Source organism: Anopheles coustani, chromosome 3, assembly GCF_943734705.1.
Source record: "Anopheles coustani chromosome 3, idAnoCousDA_361_x.2, whole genome shotgun sequence".
Taxonomy (NCBI): Eukaryota; Metazoa; Arthropoda; class Insecta; order Diptera; family Culicidae; genus Anopheles; species Anopheles coustani.
The window spans coordinates 29,762,031-29,784,970 of record NC_071288.1 but is presented as its reverse complement, the minus strand read 5'-3'; the positions used below and the strand labels follow the sequence as shown (position 1 = coordinate 29,784,970).

The 22,940-nt window shown below is 44.9% G+C and overlaps 2 protein-coding genes across 2 annotated transcripts; both read left to right on the top strand.

Annotated features, from left to right (window-relative positions):
• The first annotated feature begins 246 nt into the window (after positions 1–246).
• On the top strand, positions 247–8,196 carry LOC131272468 (shootin-1-like). Its single transcript, XM_058274209.1, has 7 exons — positions 247–538; positions 2,388–2,759; positions 2,827–3,218; positions 3,291–3,403; positions 3,474–3,636; positions 4,266–4,782; positions 7,639–8,196. Exons 2-7 carry the CDS (start codon positions 2,465–2,467, stop codon positions 7,977–7,979), a joined length of 1,821 nt encoding a protein of 606 aa, XP_058130192.1. The 5' UTR covers positions 247–538; positions 2,388–2,464; the 3' UTR covers positions 7,980–8,196.
• Positions 8,197–10,010: 1,814 nt separating this feature from the next.
• On the top strand, positions 10,011–12,497 carry LOC131259072 (uncharacterized). Its single transcript, XM_058260494.1, has 3 exons — positions 10,011–11,288; positions 11,596–11,757; positions 11,838–12,497. The coding sequence occupies exons 1-3, from the start codon at positions 10,011–10,013 to the stop codon at positions 12,495–12,497; spliced, it is 2,100 nt and encodes a 699-aa protein (XP_058116477.1).
• The last annotated feature ends 10,443 nt before the right edge of the window (positions 12,498–22,940 follow it).

Here is a 22,940-nt window from a genome sequence, read left to right as displayed (position 1 = left end):
AAAAAAGACAGAAAGATCTTTTGTTTCACAAGTTGTGTGTCCTGAAAAGACTTTTCATTTGAGGGGTCACATGTAAAGATAGGTTCCAGTTTTAAAAAGTTACAAACAATTTGGTAATTTTGGTCAACAGTTCAGAGAACCATTGCTGGCCCTTTCTCACACTGTCACTTTGTTGTCATTTTTGTTTTGTATTTTTATTGCCTCCAGTATAGACGTGGATGGCGCATACCACGCAAGAAGCTTAAGCAGCGCAGTGCAATGTTCATTGTGCATTTGCAAATAAAATGCAAACAGAATAAGATTTCAACGTTAGTAAATCCGCTGTCTTAAGGTCTAGTGTTTTGTGTCGTTTCGTATCTGTGCTCTAGTGCAAGTGATTTATCGAGTTTTCTTCATCATTGGCCAAGCTTACAGTACGGATTTGGGCTTTGTTTACAGAAGACTTCCAAATCACACCTGTTTTGCTTAGCCCTTTAAAAGTGTATCGATCTGGATGTAGGAATCAAGTTGTTTTAAGTTAAATACTGTGTCCAGTAAGGTAATGTCGTCTAGAAACCGTTTTTAAAGCAAACATATTAGTAGTGATATTGATAGATTTCGAGCATATTAGTGGAGTGGATTAGCTTGTTGGTGCTGCAACCACCTGTGTTTTAAAGTGCTAACGCAACGACCCGGAAAGCAAAAACATTGGTAACTACAATGTTGGATGGCGAGTTATACATGAAATTGCAACAAATATTATTGTTTTAATGATTACATCTCGCGAACCAAACTGATAAGATGTTTAACATGCTCCACGATATGGGAATCCAACCATCGTTGATGCATTGTTTCATGCATACGTTTCTGACTATAAGTGGGAGAAAGTTCTACCTTTGTGGTAAAGTCATTCACTCGGTGTACGGTTTTCGTTTTCTTAAGCCCTCAGTTCGCGATTGTTATTTTTTCCCGTATGCTTTTTCATGTACCTTTCCCTTCTGAAATGACTCTTCAACCCAAGGGTCAAACGGGTCCTTTCTCTTGTTCGCCATCTGCGTTGGACTACTTTTCTTCACGTATGGATTTGTTAACTTGTAGAGCACATTAATAATGCACATAACAAGAACTCAAGTGAAACCCGCTCGTGCAAAAACATATCGAAACAATCTGGAATCTCGTTCAAAGATAAACAAAATTCAGCTTATCTTTAAATAACAACTTCTTCTTTGTGCTTCATACTTGTGTGTCTGTTGTTGCACAAAGTACACATGTTGACGGGATTAAGGAAAAGGGTTACATTGAGCTTTGTTTCGCACAGTATACTACTTCCGCTCCCCATCAGGTTAGCCTTGCTCCAATAGGCTGTGCTCGCCCAGTGTTGACTACCAGTTCCACATGAGTCATTTGATTGTAAGAATAACTTCATCGAAGTTGGACCACGCAGTGCCACCTCTTGTGCCAAAACTACTAGCCGGCGGAAGTCTGTAAAGTCTTGACGAACGTAGACCGTAAGCGGTGCCGTTTTGCGTGGGTCGAATCCGCATTTGGTCAATGAATAATTGAGCAGTAGTTTACGATTACCCGTTGGCTACAGTATTCTTTGCACAGCCACAAACCTACACCACTTCTCAAGCTGACCAGTTGGAAGTCTTGGCTGGCGTCTTGGCTCACCGGCTCTGTGACGAACGTGGCGTCATGTGGTTGTTTTTGGTCGTGACTGCTCCGGAATGCAGTAAAACAAAACAACTTCTTTAGCTGTTTTCGATGAAGTTCATGGTTATTTTTTGTTGTTTTTACTTGTTGGAAATGGAACCTTCCTCATAAACTGTTTTCTCAGCCAAATGTTTTTGGTAAAATTAAATATTGGCTCAATATTTTTTAGTTGATTTACATTGCCTTGCATCGAATCACTTACACGAGCTTGTTTGGTCTAAACTTATAATTGATTCAACCCAAAAGCAGTTATCTTATCGCCATGAGCCTTTCTACATCTTGTACATTGCATTGTTATTTCGTGGAATTGCAAATCGAATCGTAGATTTAACAAATGATTCAGAAACAGCCAAACAGAAGATCAAAGAATGGACTTTTGTTTCAGAACGTTACTCATTGTTTTTCAACGTTCGTTCAATGTGAAAACATATGTAGTCACTATGGTCGTAGTAAAATGTTTCTTTATACTGGTTGCCTTTTTGTAACTCATTCACTCGATGATTTCAGCTAATATTTATTTTTAATATTAAAATAACATAAAAAATATCTTACGACATACGACAGTTTGTGGATGAATATTTGAAGGGAACAATGAGCGTTAGAACTTTGCAACTCTGCATCCCTTTTTAAATAGATAAATTAAGATGGTCCACTAATGTTTCCTTTCGTTTTACCTTTAATTTCTTTCACGACAGGAGACTGTCTGCTAGCTTCCTAACCGAGAGAATCACAGCAGGATAAATAAAAAATCTCAACCCTTCCCCGAAGCGCTATGGACATCTCGCAAACATCGCCATCAAAACGGAGCAGCATTCCGATACCGAGACGGAAAACATCGCTCCACCTGTACATTTCCGGAGGCGGTGGTTCATCGTCCAACTCGTCGTCGAACGTCGGTTCGGCTTCGGCTTCGATCAACGACGATGAACCGTCGTTCACGCGCAGCATGCTCGGTTCATTTGCTCCCCCGCCACCGGAAACGGAACCCACGGCCGGTGCCAGCACGCCTTCCGACTACGTTCAGCTGAAGGAAAGCCACAACCGTTTGATAGAGAGTTTTGAAAAGTGTAAGCGGCGACAAACGTGCGACACGCAGGGCAGATAAATTTTGATTAGTGTCCCTTTTGTTTGCAGTAACAAAACGCAACGAACACCTTGAGCACGCGAACGAACAGCTGAATCACAACGTGCGCCAGCTGATTGCAACGCTGGAAGGCTCCAAGCGAGAGCTGGCGGCTTTTACCGAGAAAAACCGTCGGCTGCGACGGAAGCTGTCCGAAATCATTCCCGCTGCGACTCTCGGTGGCGAATCGACCGTAGACGGTGCCGAAAGTGACGATGAACCGGTGGCCGAAGTGAATGCGGTTTTGTCCCCCGTTCCTACTGTGGCCGAGGGGCGAACAGCGGGTTCCGGGGCGAAAGCGGTCGAGGTGGACGACGAGATGGAGAAGCTAAAGTCCTACCTGAACAATCTCGAGCTGCAGCAGTACGAAGCGAACGAGAAAATCTCCGAACTGCTTGAAAGTGTAAGCATGACTCGGAACGTGTGAACGTAGTAAGCATGTGCTACAGTATTTTATTCTCCTTTTTTACCATAGAAACAACAACAAGAGGAAGAGATGAAAAAGTTGCGGGATGAAAATGTCGAACTGAACAAAGTGGCGCGACTAATGTCCAGAAATATGCTCGAATCCATCGACACCAGCAAGAGGTACGGTTACCCAACATAGCAAGCTAGAAATTCGAGTAAAACTGTTTTTCTTCCACGCTTCTGCATTCAGGCTCGAAAACTCCTTCATCCAGGTCCAGCGAGAGCGAGACCATTTGGCGAGGCAGAATCGCGATTCGGTGGATGCCAAAACGACCACTAACGAGGAAATTCAAATGATGCGATCAGAGATTGAGCTGCAGCGTAAAACTTACGAAGCTCAGTTTATCGAATATGTAAGTTTTAAAAACATATTTTTATAAAAAGAAATCTGTATAAAGCGGTATTTGGTTTTTACCTGCATACGAACGCAACTGAAGAACTACAACTTCTATGCTATACTATAAAAAATTACTTAAATCGATGGTGGATGGTTAACTTTGTTTTTTAATACTATTGTAATTAAAATCTGTTTTCACGAGGCTTGATATCACGACTTTTGAGCTGTTTAAATTAAGACAGATTGTAACAAGTAGATTTATTAACGTATCGCGAACAGCCAACAAGTGCGTGCTTTAACATTTTATTAGTGCTAACGCTTTGCACAAGAGGCAAAATTTTGATTCTTCAAAACTTTCGCTAAGATCGTCAGCTAATTTGGGGCATCACTTGTGCACCCGTCTAACCGGACGAACAGCATCGAAATTATGCACGAATTCCTTTCGCCTACCGATGGCCGAATAAATAGTTCGCCAAGCAAGTAGCCTCCAAAAATGTGTGCCATAAGTTATCCGCCTCCTAGCGATGTTGTAGTACTTCGAGTCCAACGGGACATTTTCCTCGTCGCGGTTTCTCATCGCGATTCCCTTCCTTCCATGTTCCCGCGCCCGGCGGCGCCCTGCAATACATACACGCACACATACAGAAAAGCCTCATGAGTGAGGAACATGAGCGCAAGACGAATGATCAGATCGTCGGACTCGAGCTGGAGGTAGAGCGGCTCCGGCAGCAGCTGGATGAGGCGCTGGCACGGGCAGAGCGGGCCGAAGAGGAGGTGCAAACGCTACGCCAACAGCTCAGGGTCAGCCGGCTCCAGGAGCTTCGCCAAGACCGGGTGCCGGAGGTTCTCGACTGCGAGAATCCCATGGTTTCCATGATGAGCCTCTGCAGTGTCACCGGTCCGCGAACCCCAGCCGGTTCCTCACTGTCATCGCACGCAGCGCCAGCACCGGCACTCCTACCACCACCACCACCACCCCCACTGCCACCGCCGCCGCCTCCGCCACCACTACCAGCTAACAATTTCGCTAACAGCAAGCATCTAATCCCGGCAGGCGAATCGGGCACCGAACAGCAGGTGCTTGGGTTGAGCGAAGCTATTTCGAAGCAGAAATTAAATCACGTAGCAATAACGAATGTAAATAGTCCACACGCAGCAACAGGTAGGTGCCTATATCTATCTCTGTCTCATACTATCGATCGCACGAAATGAAGGACATTTGCCTAGACCGACCAGTTCGACTCGCGGAAAAAGGGGATACGCACCCCCCCACAGTTTCCGTTCGCTTTCACTTCCCTCGGTGTTTTCGTTTGCCAAGCATGCTAAGCTTTCCTGTCCCTCCTGGCCACCATAGGTCGTGTGTTGTTTTCTCCCCTCTGCGCTGGTGAGCGAAACACTGCCTCATCATGGAGACAGGACGCGAAAAGCTGTGTTACGCACTTTCCTCGCTGCACTCTTTCCCCAGCTAGCCCATTATCCCATCCCTTGGATGCGTTTCGTCCGAAAACCTAATTTTCCCCTACTTTTCCCGCAGCGTGATACGGTCCCAGTGTTTGTGTGCCTTGGTTGACACTGTTGTGTGTGATGGTTGCCTTATTATTGTATGCCTTCACCGTGCCCGATAATGAACCATCCGATGGTTTGTGTTCAATCGGGAAAATATAGGATCTGCCGCCAAGAGGATGGATGGCAGAGAATGCCAACCGGCTCGACCCGACCGTGCGCTGTATCCGCTTTGGCGTGGTGGAATGAGAAGACCGGAAAATCATGCTCTTCATAGGCGGATGTCGAATCATTGGAGGAAGGTGGTTTGTTTTCCGATACGAACAACGAAGAGTAGAATATGTATGTCAAACACTCGTGAAGCATGGCTTTAATGTCCGATTAAAGTTGGTTTTAAGTTGGCCTTCCATAGGCATATAGGTAACATTTTCCAATTTGATACCATTCAACTTGAAACAAAGTTGTTAAAGGACTTCTCCAAGATATCCCTTGAAATGGTAATGGATATGCTTGCATCGTTTTAAAGCATACGGTCGTTTTTGTTCGTTTTCCCTTCCGATACACTGTCTCCCTGGCAAGATATCCGGCAAACCACATTCCATTTATAAATTGATCCATAATCATATTTGTTGTGGAAAATCCAATCAATTATGGCGGCGCTGTTTTGATGCTTTTCCGCCTCCACTTGTTCGACCCGGCTTTGGTATGTGGTGAAAAACCCCGTCACGTCCGGACAATGTTTTTGTATCTTCCGCTTTGGTGTGGTGGAAAAGTTTTACTAATAAAATTTCTCTTTACCATTCCAAAGTAAAATAAGGCCAATAGCGATGGAGAAAGTATGGTAGCAATCGTATATATCGTACAGGAGGTAATAGTCGGAAGGTCAAAAGCCACCTGTGAACCGGTGCCACTTTGCAGGATTAAACAAAAAAAGTAAACCGAATGAGACACGGTACGGCACCAAGCGCCGTGAAGAGACACTCGACACTCGGATCTTCTGCGGTTCGGTTCAGAAACGCTTCCAACTTTGTAGCACGTAACTGATTCGAGCACGACGATGCACAGATTTTAAAGCGGTTTATTTGCACGCGCTCCTGGCTCCGCTTGTCCTTGCTTGCCGCCTTCGGAGAAGAACACTTGTTGCACATCGTACCGTTCCCGTTAAAACGTCCGACACTCGCGACTCTTGTTTCGATGTTTCGTTTCGTGTCAAACAATTCTCCCAGCGGCATAGAAGAACGTATCAGTTCGCGAGCATAAACTGCACTGTGCTGATGGACTCCGGGTGCACAGCACGATAACGTGGATGTTGGAGTTGTCCTTACGTTACGGACCGGCGTATTGCTATGCGGAGTGTTCATTTTCTATCATCCCAGTTTGCATTGCATGAACCAAGTTTCGCTACTGCTCCCGACGTTCATTTATTATCTCGTGCTTCTCTAATCTAGTCCGCATAGTAATCAGATTCAATTGAGGATGCATTTGTGACACTGGAGGATGCAATAATGGGCTTATTGTCACGGTGCATCGCCTTGATCAAGTCATTCCAGACGTATCGGCTGCTGAAATTTATTTGTTTTGCAGAGCAACGTGAGAGTTTCCTTCTCGCGAGCATGGCAATAGCAAAAATGCGGTGCAAAACAAAAACAAGGCATTACAATTAATTGCAATTTTTAATAGATAAATTTGTATGATTCTAAAGTGTGAGAATGATTTGAACTAATTATTTTCTTGATTTACTTACCGTTAGTTAATTTATTATTGTTTTATTTTATTGCATTATGGTTTAGTAGTAGACAGTAGTAGTTTTTTTATTTTTTCAAAGTATTTCTGTACTGTTGGAGTATGATAAAAGCGTTTTAATAATTAAAGGTAAACGATTCTTAAACTCGAATAATTTCTGACAGGCCGTCTGCATTGATATTTTCTTAGTTTTACCCATCTTCGAATATCCCACACTTATACTCATGCTTGAACGAATATACTACCATCCCGAATTTTAACTTTCTAACCTTTGCAAAAAAAAGCATTCAGCCATTTATCTAACTCAGAACTCCCTTAAAGTTCTGAAGGATGATGGGTTCATAAAAGAAAGCAGCGCACGGAGCTAAATCTTTGGTTTATATTAGAATACGTGGTAGTACAAAATGTAAGACCAAAGACACTTAAACTGGACATGGCAGGGAAATTAATTAAACAATTTACTGGAGTTTTTTTTCTATAATGCTACATGCCTCATGTCGTATCATAATAGTTCACTTTTTTACTTAATATAAAATGGACCAATTATAACGAGTAACAAATGTACAGGATGCAGTATAAGACTAGAACTAATGATGTAAAAATCATTCCCTATTCTGCTGGCTCTGACTCGCTTCCCTTGCCCGGTGTGATTGTTTTCCGCCCGAAAATCGAAGAACCCGAAATGTAATCCAATTGCTACACCATCTCGCAATCCTGCCACCTGTCTGATCAATCACCTTCCTTTTCAATTTTCCGAAATCTGTTGTTTTAGGTCTAGACTCGGTGATAGCGGACATCAAGAGTGGCAAGGTGACGCTTCGCCGACGGCGTCCTAACATTCCCGCTGCCACCAACGATGCGGGAGGCAGCAGCAGCAACAGTATTAGAGAAAGCCAGCGCAACTACAACGATATGGTGGCGCGCAATCCCGCCCTACAGGAGATGTACGAGGTGCTCGAGCGCATGAAGCGGCGGAACCGGAAATCGAAAATCATCGTCGAGTCGGAGCTGGGGTCCCGCGGTACCCAGGACACTGACCAGCAGGATGGCGTGGATGGGCCGAAGGGTACGCGACGGTTTCGCACGGTAATGGATGTAGTTGCCGACTTGTGACACTGGAAGCATTTTGTGTTTTTAATTATATTTTCCATTTAACTACTGCCCCCCCGTTACGGCTAACAAACTAGAACAGTTTTAGGGTGGTTTGATCCATCGATCGTTTTACCTTAGTTTTAAGACATTTTTTCACTTACATTTACACACTAGCTCGTTGAAATCGGCGAAAGCCCGAATAAAGAAGTGCTATAGCAGTTTGTAACGTTATGCAAACTAATCTTTTAACACTGCCTCCTTTTGCTCAGATTTATTGCAAACCATCGCCGGGTTTTGCGAGCGCGGGAAAGAAAACAATCGTGCCTGCAAAACTATCCAAAACAGGACGCATGTAAAACAAATGTTTTCCTTCGTCATCTAACTGTACCGGTTCCTCATCCCTGCGCCGTGCAAAGTCTGTCCACCGTCCGATCAGTTGGGCACAAAAACGATTGTCCCAGTTTAAGAGTTTCTTGTTTGCCCACATGCAACTAATTCTTTGCGTTTTTTCTCCCCCGATGCATGGAAGACTGTCTTTATTTTATTTTTTTCTTAAGCCTTTTCATTCGAACCGACCACACCGGGTGGTAGCGATGGTTTGAGCTCGGGGAAATATGTGTATATATATAAATATATGAAAAGAATACGTAGAAGAGAAACAAGACATACCACAATAATCGAGCTCATCACGACAAGTGACTCGTAAGGAACGAGATGGCTAAAATAATAAACAAGTGTAGAGAAAGGGGATCCTAGGATTCTGGCGGACAGGGAGGGGGATGGCTAGAATTTAAGTCACTTTCTTCTCCTTTCTCCAACAAGCCCAACTAGCTCGGCACTCTCTCTTTCTCACTTACTGGCATATTTTCCATCCGTCTTCTCGGAGACGTCAAAGGATTATCCTAGCACAACTCGCTGTCTGTCAGGGAGGACCTGAAGTGGTGGAAGTTGAAAGGGTTTTCCACGCAATTTTCCTGATTCTCCCTCTCCAGCCTGCATATCAGTGGAGCACGAATCCTGGTTTGAAGCAAACAACCAGTCAACCTCCCTTCGTCCGGCCTCCGTACGGTACGGTATGCCCACCCGAGGACCGTGTGTAGTTTTCCCAGTGACTTAACCTAACCTAACCTTTCACCATTTCGTTTTGTGCTGCGTATTCGTGCATGAGTGGGTTTTCCAGCGTTAGCTTTATCCTTTTCCCGCTCCCGATTCGAGCGATCCGACGCGATGGGAAGGGGATGGGAGAAAAGGGACATAGAAGGAAAGGAAACAGAAAAATACCGTGACACGAGAGATGACACGCTTGGTTTTGGATGGAGAAGGGTCGGGAGGAATGGTGGTACAATTTGTTGTTTGTTGCCGTTTCGTGCGACACATTTGGTCGCGGGATCAAGCAGGATAGAGGATATTAAAAGGGGGGGACGCAGGGAAAGCACGAGGGAAAACGAGCTACCGAGTCTCTGCCAAGATGTGGAAGATCATCTCCCGCGATACTCCCGGCTTACCAGGAGCCTTGTGTACTGATGCGATCATGCACATACAAACACACACACACACACACATGGAAACCAGCGGTGGAAAATCGCTAGGAAAGAGAGCATAAGGGAGGGCAGGAGAGAAAAATGCGCACGATCGTCGTCGAGGATGACTTCGCGGACTGCGCACGACACAGATGAGGAGTCACACGCAGTCGAACGTTAGACCGGCGCGGACGTGCTTTCCCCCAGCAGAGTGGCCCAGTTTTCCATCCCTTCGGTGGAGTGTTCGATCAAGTGCGATCGCGCCTTGAAGAACGGTACAGCAATCCTGCCTGGGTGGTTCAATTGAATTTTCGCATGGAAAAGGACCGTTGAGTGGTGTGTGGGAGAACTGTTTGAAGGACTTGTGAATTTGTGAGTTTGTTTCCACCAAAATATCGTTTAAGAAATAAGCGTGAAGAGTGTTCCGGGCAAATGCGAACCGTCCCAGTTGAATGAAACGGTTTCCTTTTATTATCTCGAGTGATCGACGTACGGTTTTGTGATCTGTGCTCGGTGTAAGTGACTCCCGGAAATGGCCCTGTTAACACCCACCACCCCATCGATGGGTGGAACGATGGAGCTGTGCGGTGCCGGACAAAAGTCGTTCGATGTGAAGCAAAACTATCCCGCCTTTAGTGGTAGTGACGAAACGATGGACATTTGCTACGGTACGGCGGGTTTCGGCACGTCGAACGGCGCAGGAGGAAAGATCGATCAAACGATGGAAAGTGCCACCGTTCAGCAACGTGACTGCTTCACGTCGAATGTGTACGGGTTTTCCGGTGGCCCGTTTGGGCAGCAAGATGGCTACAAGCAGTTGGCTAACCGTGCCAAGGGTGATGGTGATCTGTTCTTCAAGTTCGACCCGGAGTACATCGCCAAGCTGCAGTCCTCGTCGAGCTTCCTGATGTCACCGGCCTCGACGGTGGTGACCACTCCGCATACCTGCAACAGTGTGCTCAGTTCGGCCAGCTTCTGCACCACATCGACGGACTATTACAACTACAACGAGGCGAACTGCCAGTCGAAGAATCAGTCCCCATGCTCGTCGCCGTTCGCCGGGGATCCTTGGATCGATAATACCTACGCGTTGAACATGATGAACCTGGATGGAGGGGATTGTTCACCGAAGCACAACAACGGCGAGCTGGAGTCTGCGGTCTGTGGTCCGGGCACACCGCTACCGTCGATCGGAAGTGCCTTCGGTGGAACGATTGGGGCGCAGTTCGAGAACCAGTGTCCGGTGGTTAAGGAATCGATCGCACCTGAGGTTGACGCTTCGATCAACGGAATGATGGATTACTTCGACAGTTCCTTCCTGGAGCAGTACAACGGTGGCGGCGCTAACGGCGCTGGCGGAACCACCGGTTCGTTCACCATTCCCTCGCATGGCCAGGACGCGTACAGCTACTCGGCGGAGAACTACAACGATGCGAATCAACTCAGCGAAAAGCCTAACCGCGAGTTTAAAGACATCTGGAGGGAGGAAAGCCCACCGATGGGTAGCGAGTACGGGCCGGAAGCGCTTCTCGTCGCCAAACGGGAACCGCAGGATGAGGCCGGGCTCGATCCGGAGCTGGAAGACGCGAACGGGCCGCTCGTCTGCCTCTGGAGCGACTGCAACATGGAGCTGCCCGATCAGCAGCAGCTCGTAAAGCACATCGAGAAGCAGCACGTGGAACCGAAGAAGGGCGACGAGTTCGCATGCTCCTGGTTGAACTGTCCCCGGCAGATTCGCCCGTTCAATGCCCGCTACAAGCTGCTGATCCACATGCGAGTGCACAGTGGCGAGAAGCCGAACAAATGTCCGGTAAGTTACCCCGCGCGCTGGTTTTGTTTTGTTTCGTACATTTCCTTGCCAGGAGCGGCGAGGTGGTCCGTTGTGGAACATCTGCTGAAAAACTGTCGTTTGTTTTTTTCCCTTGGCCGCGTGATGTGTTTACTCGCAGCGTTGTCCGGGTTATGGTTTTTATGCGAATTAATTACGTTGCGTCAGGAGATGCACATATGTTCCACAATCAACTCCGCGGCACCGCGGAAAACAAGATGCGAAAAGGCAAAGGCTCTTTGCAAAACTTAGTTTTTAACAACCCTCTCTTTTCACATCATCCGCACAGTTCCCGAACTGCGAGAAGGCTTTCTCTCGGCTGGAAAATCTGAAAATCCATCAACGTTCGCATACCGGCGAGCGTCCGTACAACTGCCAGTATGCCGGCTGTATCAAGGCGTTCAGCAACAGCTCGGACCGGGCGAAGCACCAGCGAACGCATTACGATACGGTAAGGACTTTCCTTTTGGTTCCATTGGTTTGTCAGTGTTGTGCTGAATCTCTGTTTACCTTATTTTTTTTTATCTGCAGAAACCCTACGGTTGCCAGCTGCCCGGATGCACCAAGCGCTACACCGATCCGTCTAGCTTGCGCAAGCACGTGAAAAACCATTCCGTCAATCTGACGGAAGCGCCCGTACGGCGGAGGTTGCACCGAACAGAGTCGCAGTCGACCGGAAAGCATGCGACCTCGACGGCACGGCGTTTTTCCGAGCCGACCTCGATCAAGCAGGCCTACGAGCAGCAAGCCATGACAGTCTGCCAGGACGCGATCAAGCTAGAGTTGGACGATGCGTTCGAGAAGCCATCCAATTTGGCCCACCTCAGTCGATCGGCGGTACCCTCGGATACTACTTATCAGTACGAACAACGCATGGGCGCGTTCGAGGAGGCACTGAACGAGATGCCCAACTGCCTGATGAAGTACCTATCACCGACCGGTACGATCGCGTCCGAAGCTATGGCCTCCCAGCTCAATGGCAACCGGTACTTGATGGAAAACTATGGGCTGTCGTTCGAAAAGGAAAGCAACTATGGCCCGGTGGATACTGGTACCGGTGGGAGGCCGGTGAACCAAGATGGCACTATGACGATGATGATGATGATGGGCGAGTCGGATGGATCGGGTGGGGAGAAGTATCTGACAACCTTTAACGAGTTCGATTTCTTCGACGGTGGAGCTGTTGCTTGAGTGTACGCAAGGTGGAATTTGTAGAAATTCGCTAGAAAAATGCTCCATTCCAGTGGAATGGTTTATTAGAATATTTGTTAATACTTTACATGTTTTAAGCATTCGTTCTTTATTCTTTTTTTTTCTATTATAAATTTACGAAAGATACTTGATTATACGATGGAAAGGTTAGAATGGTTGGAAAGGGCTAAACCCTAGGGAACCTGAAAAACATTTTACAAACTGTAGGCTAAAGAATACCGTGCTAGTAGTTCTTCGTAGTGCCATTGTAGAAACGTGTAGTCGCGTTTGTGATATTTAACGTCTTCAAACGGGCAGAGGAACAACGTTTTCTGTAGCCGCTGTCTACGGAGTGTCCAAAGAATTCCCCAAAGTGAAACCTAACAGGTGCAATTTGAGTACTATGAATAGCATAAGCAATTCCTGGTTTGAGTTGAGCTGAGTTTGTTCGTTCTTAATTCGTTATTGTTGGTTTCATACGGCTTATCCAAAGACATTTCCAAGAACGAATCATTCGATTATTTGTGGTAGACGCACGTTGAAGATATGATAATGTTAATCTAATGTATACGCTGGAGGTATACGAGGAAGAGTTTATGTTAATGTGAATGATAGATATGTGGATGATTGAGGGCTTCCTTGCAAGAAGGATACGGTATGTTAGTTTTGTTCACTCGTGACGTGCATTAGAAGCAAATGTAGTGATCAATGTGTGTGCGGCCCCAAAAGACAAAGGTAACTTTATATAATTCCAATCGGGAGAGGAAGAATTAAGACACTTAAAGTATACAGAATCATAAGCGTATGACTGCGAATGAGCGCGTATGAGCGAATGAATAGCGAAATTTTATCTTAGTATCAACTCATTTAAAATAGTTTTATTCCTTACGTTAGTAAATAATCGAATAAAAATGAATTTCCCAATCCAAACCCGCTGGGATGGTTTTGTTTTCCTTTTGACTGATTGAAATTCGATCTACTGAGCACTTCAACATAGACACACCGTTTCTTCGCTCTCGGGCGCAACAAGATCCAGGAAACACCTGCGACTGGCAAGGATCAGCCCGTACGGAATCGGATACGGATGACATGTTCCCAACACGGGCATGGATGTCATCAGTCGAGTCAAGTCCTTGAAAGCATCCTTCAACGGGTGAGCAGAAAAAAGAGAGTCAAGAAAACACATCAACATCATCCAACTTCAGACAGCGTCATAAACGACCCGATGCGATGTCCCTAACGAACCCCATATGTGTGTCCTTGGGTCACGTCCCCTAACCAGTCATGTCGCGGCCCTTAAAGCATAGCACCGTTAATGCACCCAACTGGTAAGTACGCGAACGAGCACAACACATTAGCCGCAGCATTAGCCACATTTACCACGGCAACATCGCCAGTGGCGTGATCATGACCGTAACCCTTCCTTCGGTTCCCGGGGCGCTGTAAAACACTTTTCCCTTTCGATGGAGGCGCGATCGACGAGCGATCGGTGGGGCTTGGGACTCATTAAAAAACTTAAATTTACGATGCAACTGCACATCAACGCAAGAGCTGTGCCGAGAGTTCTAGCGGGGTAAAATTGAAAAATGAAAAAGGGAAAAACACTCGACGGGTGGTGGGGGTTGAAAAACGTTATGGAAATTGTGGATAACCAAAGAGGAATAAGAAGTTCAAAATGTTCCTAGGACTAGAGCTAGTAGGAGAACCAAAAAAAAAACAACTACAACATTCGATAAAAATGTGTCTTCCCATTCCTCATCCTCAGCCGGTTTCCTCCTTCAAGCAAATGCCCCAATAACTAGGTGAAGTGTCTCCGTTATGACAAGTATGAGTATGATTGAGTTTGGATTCTCGGACATAGGGATAACATGTCAAGGAAAAATAAGCATAAGAAAACCTATACACATGCTTTCGTCGAGGAATCCCTAGAGTGAAAGCAAAAAACAAGACAAATTTTCGAGCAAAGACAAGTAAAAGGGTTATAGTAAGCAAAGGTAAAATAAACCGACCAAGAAGAAGCAACACCGAGAATGGAAAAAAATGGATGAAATGAAAAAGTGGAGTGGAAAAAAAAAGACGTACATCATCATGCCCAGAATCAGCTCAAATGTCTCCCAGGTTCGAAACCTCGCGCAATGCCTATAAATAGTAGGCGAGTGAAGCTAGGATGTTGGATTTTTTCTCCACTTTACCAATCCCGTTCTTAGCAGTGTTTTGGCTCGGATAACCTCGCGACCTGCTACCGATGTTCTTCTAATTGTTTTGTTAAGAGGAATAGGTGCCTTTTGGTCACCTTAGAAAGTTTTTATTCTTTTTGAAAGGATACTAAACCAGCAAGTAACGCTCGCATATTTAGTGATCTCTTAGGTTTGTTTTTACCCTTCTTGAAAATACATGTATGTAAAATTTTAAGATATTTATTTTGACGCAAATGGCACTTTTGTTTCTTAACTTTGGGTTTGTGTTTAAAAATAAAATGTATTTAAAAAATAAAAATGTATTTATCATACAGAGTTGTGAAAAGGATATATTTTTATGATAATAAAAAAAATTCGACTATTTTTAAGATTATATTTCAACATTTTATAACATTTTATAAAAACTTTAAATTTAAGCCACAGACATTTTATATTCTTCTTATGCTATTCTAAAATGGAAAGTTCCAAAACGGTGCAATCATCTGAAGCGATGAACGATGGAAATTCCGGGTGAAGATCAACGTTGGAAAGCGCACGTTGATCGGTGAAAAATTCAGATTTGTATTTCATCATCGGTGATCGACCGGCCGGGCGTGGAAAACTGCGTCCAATTTGTCGCCGTTGCAGAATGTAAGAACCGAGGGGGACAGCAAAAAGAGTGGAAGAAAGTATGTATTTATAAAAAGGTTACTAAACGGCTACCAACCGGCGGAACGTGGGCCACGGGATGGAACGGATCAGGGGACGGAGGGACGCAAACGTAGATCGTCAGTGGTATAAACAATATCATAAATATTCTGTTTGTGGCATGCCAGCAGCAGAAGATGCTACGGCTGGGCTTCGAACGGGTACGGGGTAGGGGTCGGGTGTCACCGGGCGGAGGAAGGGCGAGGAGGAAACGGAGGAAAGCGGTGACGAAGCGTGCGGCTCCCGAAAGGAGAAGAAGATGCGCCCGCGAGCCTTCCTGCCGTCGTGGCAGGAGAAGGCACCGAGACCGAAAGTGCCAGATGTGCCGCCACCGGACGAGTTCGACGAGTTCGGCTCGAGAGTTTTGCTCGAGTGTCGCGAAGAAGATTATGTGCGGCCGGGGCGGAGTGGAAAACGGACGGAAAGGGTTCGGTGCAGCGCGCGGGTGCAATGCAATGGTCCCTTCGGTGCACTGACTTTGACGTCGGTGGCGTACGATCGGGCGAGTTTCTTGTCACTGCCAGGGAGGGCTTCGGAGGGCGGGTTTCCCAAAGGTCATCAACATAATGAGCTGGAGGTTTCGCCCCCCTTCGCTATCTCCTGGGTAAGAACACATAGACACAAACAGACACACACACACACCCCGTCGATCGCGTGTTCAACGTCGGGAAGGAATCTTTTCTCTTCAGCACCAGCGTGTGCCTTTCGGTTGCACTTTATTTTTCCAACTTTTTTTTTCCACACGATCCACTCCGACGACCATCTGAAGACAATTAAAGTGGGACCCGCAGGATGACGCCAAACGTTGCATTCGCGGAGCTGCCCCGAAAGCCTTCCATTTGCACCATTCCGATCGTTCCATTTCGTTCCCTTCGCCCATTCGCGCCATCGTCCTGCGGACCGAGCCAGAGCCAGTTTTTCCTTCCATTTTTCCGGTGCCGTTTTTGTTTATTTTCATTTCCATTTTGCCCCAGGGGCGTTGATGGCAATCAAAACCGCGAGTTTATCGCCTTCCCGAAGGGCTCGATCAACGCAAAAAAAAAAACAAAAAAACAAAACGACATGATGATCCCCTCATGTCGGCTTGTTTACACCCGAAAAATTCATAAATTTTGGCGCTAAGGAGAATTAGCACCGGCCCTGGGAAGGGGTTGTCTGGGAAGGTGTCAGACACGCTTTGGTGGTTGCGTTTCAGGGTCGAGCGGCAAGAGGAAAATAAGACACATGGCTTAATTTATTAAACGGTCGACGGTGTGTCTCCAAAGTCGGAGGATCATTTTTACGAGCTTCTTATTGGTGCGTAAAATTTTTAATATCTCCCTTTTCGAAACGACTTTACGGGCCGGGTCCAATTTGATCGGAACATGTGGTAATGATAATTTACTGTGATGTATTTCTTTTCGTCCTTTTTTTATGCTTGATGCCGGGGTAAATAATTCGGAATTTGGTTTTATTTGTTTTTCAATTTTCAATTCTCGATGTGCAATGATCTTGTGTTGGTGATCCGTTGTCGTTCGAAGAAATGGGCCACAATCAAGGAAAATAAAACCAATCAATTTCACCATCTGGCCGCGAAAACCGTCACGAGACACCACTCAGCGTGGAAATCCGTCCCCAGCCTCCAGTGCCCGCTGCAAACGGCTGGCTCGAAATTGAATTTCATGTCGATCCGTTTTCATCACGCGCCTCAAGTTAAACAAACAAACCCAACCTGTCAGCGGACAAACGATCGTGTCTGATGGGATTTTTTAATATCTCCGGATTTCGGGCCTTCCCAAAAGGAACTCATCTGTTGACTGGCTGATCGACGGGCCGAAAAGGAAAACGAGAAGCCATGAAAACCACAGAAAATATAAATCCTCCTGTCAAATTACTATTTGCCACTTGAGAGTTTCATGATCACGATGGGTGATCGCGGGCAAGTGCATGTGGGGCATGGGATAAAGCCGCTCGGGTGGCTCGGGAAACCGGCGACGAAGGACGAGCCGCATAACCGTCGGCATTCGGATCGGGGAAAAGTACCCCCACCGATGTGTGCAGTGCAATCGAACCGGTGCCGGCTCGATGTTGGGCGACACAAGCGACGAACGGGGGCCGCATGCATGCAGCAAGTGCGTGTAGAACAACGACGATATCGTTCATAAATCACAATTCAGCCCCTTTGGCCGGGCGGGAACGGTTGGGCAGACCGATGTGCCGAGCGGGGACGGGCACATCTTTTAAAAATAAACCCACAACATTACCCCATACGTCGCGAACATGAATGAAAATTGATTTTTCCTGCGGTGCTAGCTGCCGTTTTGTCGTGCCTTTTTACGCTGCCACACGTGGTATGTCACATCTTCGACGTTCTGTTGTTCGATGATGAGTTTTGATGAGACGATCGTCGATTCTTTCAGATACTTGTTTCGGTGCACTATGAGGAAGATTTAATAATGGCGGTTTTAGTATGTTGATTGGACTGTGAGAATGTTTTGTTTATCCTCTTTTATTCACAACAATTACGAAACATAATTGTTGAATATATCTAAATGATAAGATAAGCAGTGATGAGCATGCGAAACACACACTCATCGAAAGTTGATCTAAAAGAAATGAAAAAACCCTCTTCTCTCAGCTGCTTCAATCCAACGATAAATTGATTTTGCTTTACGAAGAACATGTTTTCATATATAAGAAAAAATATCCCGCAAGAAACAAACGCTCATACGCTCTAGTTATATAAACAAACAGTTTATGTTTTTTTAGGTTATAATAACAGAATAGCTAGAAATAATGTAGCCCAGAATCTAAATTATTCAGATTGATATAAATTGATGATTTTGATTTTGATAACAAAGATGTTGATTTTGATAATGAAGAAGAATTTATAAAGTACTGATTGACCGATTCCTTGTACCAGCTGCATTTTAAGCTGCTAGCTATACTATTTAAACAATTGTAATTTAAATGATAATAGTTATTCTTGCAAATTTTATAAACGTTCTACCAATAAAAGTTTCAATTTAAAAACAACGTCACGGAGATCGGCATGCTATGATGCATGGCTTGTAAAGTAGCAATAAACATTAAAAATGACACACTTAGCGACCTCAACTAGCTCGGAAATGGGAGGAAATTGAGCGTTTGACAAATGGTGGCTCCTCGTAGGCGGACCAAACCATCCAAACACCAAACTCCTGTTGCCACCGGAAGCATCCACATCATTCCGGCCGTTTCAGCTCATCCAAGAAATGGGACGATTAGGCGCTCGGAAAGAGTCATAAATTTAGAAGCAAACAGTTGGACCCGGACCCCAGAAACCACCGACCGAGTTGGGCTGGCAAAATCATCGCAGGTTTTCGACCTCCCGGTCCTCCCGTGCGCCCATGCGCAAGAGATTCATCAAATTAGTTTATAAACACATTGTCGTGTTGTTTGGTAAATACGACTCCATCCATCTTGTCCTGCTTCTTCGCCCGAGGGGCTCGACGGAATGCAGTTTTCCCCCTTTTTAGGGCGCAAAGTCAATGCAGGGTGCGCGAAGATGTTCACTGCAGTCGCGCGTGAAGTATCGTCTTGCGGAGGGAAAATCCTAATTTGAGAAGTGTGAACGCAAGAACCACTTACCCCGCGCGGCGCGCCTTCTCGGGACGAAATGTGTCACATCATAATCATCGGTTGATCGTTTCCTCTTCACCACGCGATTGATGGGCACATCTTCATCAGGCTCTGGAAAAGGAAAACCAAGGGAAAAGGATTTCAGTTCCAACCGGGTTCCAGCTAAAGACGGCACTTCCGAAACGTGACCGAAACGGTGGGAAATGACTCTACGCTGGGGGAAGGAATCGAAAAGGATTAGAAGTGCCGTGGCAATTTAGCGGGTGAGGGTGAGTAGGGCAATTTAACGTCCCTAAATCGGTTGTTGGTGTTGTTTCTAGCGGGTTGATGAAGTGGATTATGTTGTTGTTCGAACGGGTGCACTACGATCGTTCAAGCGCAATTGCATAGGGATTCCGTGGAAAACTCCATTTAGCTCCGAGGAAAGTGAGCCGGTGAGAAATTTTCCCACCATCTTCGATAAGATTGCACCCACGAATGAAGTTATGCTGGGGGGAATGCAGGAAAGTGGTACTACACAATAAGTGGAAATTAATGGAGAGGCATTGATGGAAAACATTGCCGTTCGTGGTACTTCACTTAAACTGCATAAACAATTCCTGTTCGTGTTCACGAATCGATCGTGTGTAAGATCGAGATATTTAGAGAAATTTATGACATTTAAAATCGTTCGATAAGAACAATGTTGCTGGATGAGAATAGCTTTATTTGAAACTAACACTTCTTTAATAACCATCAGTTTTGTACCATCACCAAAAACCTCTTTGATCACATTAAAACTAAATCACGTTATGTCATAGCTCAACGGATTAGCTAATTTGAGAACATTTGTAATGTAATTAAACTCCCTATCTCCATATGATATTCGGGAGGTTTGAAGAGAATATTTAAAATAACTTATAAGATGTTTTTCTGTGATAAATTTGGATAAAAATGGTCACATTAGTTTTTGAGTAGGAATGCCGTTTTAATTTAGACATTTTTTCTAGATTTCATGAAGAACCACAAAAAATAGAAAAATAACAAGGACCCTTTCTTTTCACGCTGGATTTTTTCGAAATAACATTTTCTTAACTTTTAGCTTTCAATGATGAATCGTGTGTTGTTATTTATGTTTTTCTCGGTTAACTAGAAACATAATCTTTTAAATTACATGTGCATTGTATCAATTATAAAGAAAAAATGTATTAAACCAGCAGAGTTGATGCTTATTGGCATTATTGATAAATTGCTCCACTAACTAGAAGGCATATCTAAAAATATTAAATAATCTGAATATGACCAGAAATCAGTGGGAAATTTAACTCTTACTTAGTGTAAAATTGTATTACTTTAAGATGTAAGGCCAAGTCAGTTATTGGTCCTAAAATTCCGGAGCCAGTTAAACTTTTCTCGGTCGCCTTCAAAATTCAGATGAAACGGTATTTTTCCGACAAAAGGATTCTTTATGCTTTCAAGACTATGGGAAAACTCTAAACATATTTCTCCAAACAAGTAACAGATGTGATTGCGCAGTGAACCTTCAACCGCATTTTCCAATCAAGTGGGTGTAATTGTATTTCCTGCGGCATCGTGTGTCCGGTGACGAGTATTTTCTCACAGCTTTCCCGGTACCGTGAGGATTCGTACTCATTACACGGTGTATAAATCGAAGGCTCTGTCGAATTGGACCCGGCTGAACCGTTTGTTTTTTTTCTCTCTCTTCTTTGTCGGGTCCCCCCCAACGAAGCACGGTCGGATCGGTTCATCGATCGGAAAACGCCCGCTCCTTAGGATCCTGCCAACGCGAAGGCGACGGCGTGAATTTATGACGACTTGTCCCCGGTTTGCCCGTCGGGTTGGCTTTACCAGCTCAAGGAAAAACCTCCGGTTGAGTGTGACATCCGTACGAGAATCTTAATTCTTCGGCTCGGCGTGACACTTGCTCGACCGACGCAAGGAGGAAGGGGCGAAAAGGATAAACCCTGCTCGGCGGAACCCGGGAAAAGTTGAGTGCGCCGGCGCGATTCGATACGTACGGGTGCGGTAGTGTCGAGCGGGGAAAAATTATGATGTGTAACGAAACGTTTCCCATGTGCGGGAGCGGGAATGCGCGGGAAAAGTCGGTCCCGTGGTTTGCGGACGCACGATCGAAGTGGCAACGGGCGGGAAATTGGGAAAACCGTCGTGCCGGCCGAACAGTCGATCGACTCATCGAAAAATCCCGTGCGCAGAGGAGAAGCGCATGAAAGGCAGCCTGCGCGGTGAAAGCGGTGCGCACGGGAATCGTGGTCGCCGTTGGGAAAGTGTCGTTAAATTTCCCAAACCAGTTGACGCGTTTGCGTCGAAGCGCGGGCTAGATTTTATTACATTTTTATGAGAAACTGCAACATTGTATAAACAATCGTAAAACTTCGAATATCCGCTGCCACGTGATTGGAGGCTCGTTTTTCGGCCGGTTTTACGATCTTTTAACCGACCGTGAACCATCGGCAATCGAAGCCTATCCTCATGTAAAGGAAATATTGTTCGAAGCGATTGATTACTCGAATAACATTGTATGTACAGACCGGGATGGGTTTTTTTTTCTCCCAAACTAAACGAGCATCAAAACACATAAAGTTTATAGTTATGAGCATAATGTCTACGTTCAGTTTGTATAACATTCAAATCAATCACTTGTTTTGAGCGGAGAGTCATTTAGTATGATAGATGGAACAGCTCTAGCTAGAATTAAAAGAAAAAAAGGCGCTTTATTTCTGAGCACAAACGAAATTATGTAGCCAGTTGGGCAATGATCCTATCAAGTAAAATAATAAATCACACTTTTTTGTGTTCATTAGTTATTAATAACCCCATATTTAACTCGAAAATGATCGCAACGTTTTGAAACCAACTTTCCACATTTACGGTAGAATGCCGTGTGTATATTGACTTTTTCAACTAGGACTCACTCAAGGCAGGAAGTGTTTTATGACTATGTAAGGCTAACAACACTTTACAATTAAGGTTTACGACTCATCCCTGAACCAATAGTTTGTCTACTTCAGTTTTGTACTTTGCCTTAGTGACGACTGGCAATAAAAGAGGATTAACGCTTAAGTTCTCCTTTCCAATGGGTGTTTCGTTCTCAATACCCCGTTCTTAGTGAGGTTTTCCAAACTGCAAACCTCAAAATAGTTTAACTGTTTTGTAACAAATTATTATTAAGGGGGACGCACGTACGCAACAGGGGAATCCATGCGGATCTCTACGGATTCTGCGCAAATTACTCAAAGTTCTGCCGGAAAAGATTGAAATCATTAAAGGATAATACAGCAGGATTAATGGAAAGCACTGAAAAGTGTTCGAAAGATAAGTTTACCTCCAACTCATTGCTCCAATGTCGGTAGAGATTATCATTACGAAATAAACAGAGCACGGAATAAATCATATGTTTGTCAATTATTGAAAATTTCTAGAAAATCAAATTTTCCTTACAATAATGTATACTGATCGATTGGTGAAGCTAAAAGATTAGTGTTTAAATATTAACCCAACATCAATCCTGCATAATATGTTAAGTGATGCATCTGTTACATTAGTACAGAAACATACCCAAATTGAACCCAAAAATTCATTTTCGACCGGGAAAATGCAGCATTTTTCCTTTATAAAAAAATCCAAAATGATACATCACTGTTTGCCTCGCATAGCGACAAAAAATGTCGCCAGAGTTAATGGCCTACCTCATCCATATGTTACATCTCCGTACGCTTCATCGCTCTCAAAATATTGATCCAAAATTTTCAATAAATCAAATCCCTCGGTGCCCGATCCTTCGTTGTTAGCTGGAAAAACATTCAACATCCATGCACAACAATTTCCACTTGCCGTTGCAAGTGCACACGCAAGCGAAACATAAAAAAGTAGCTGACGACATGAAAGCCAGTTGCTTGACGTGCGTTTGACGTACATAATCCAAAGTTTGAAAATTTTA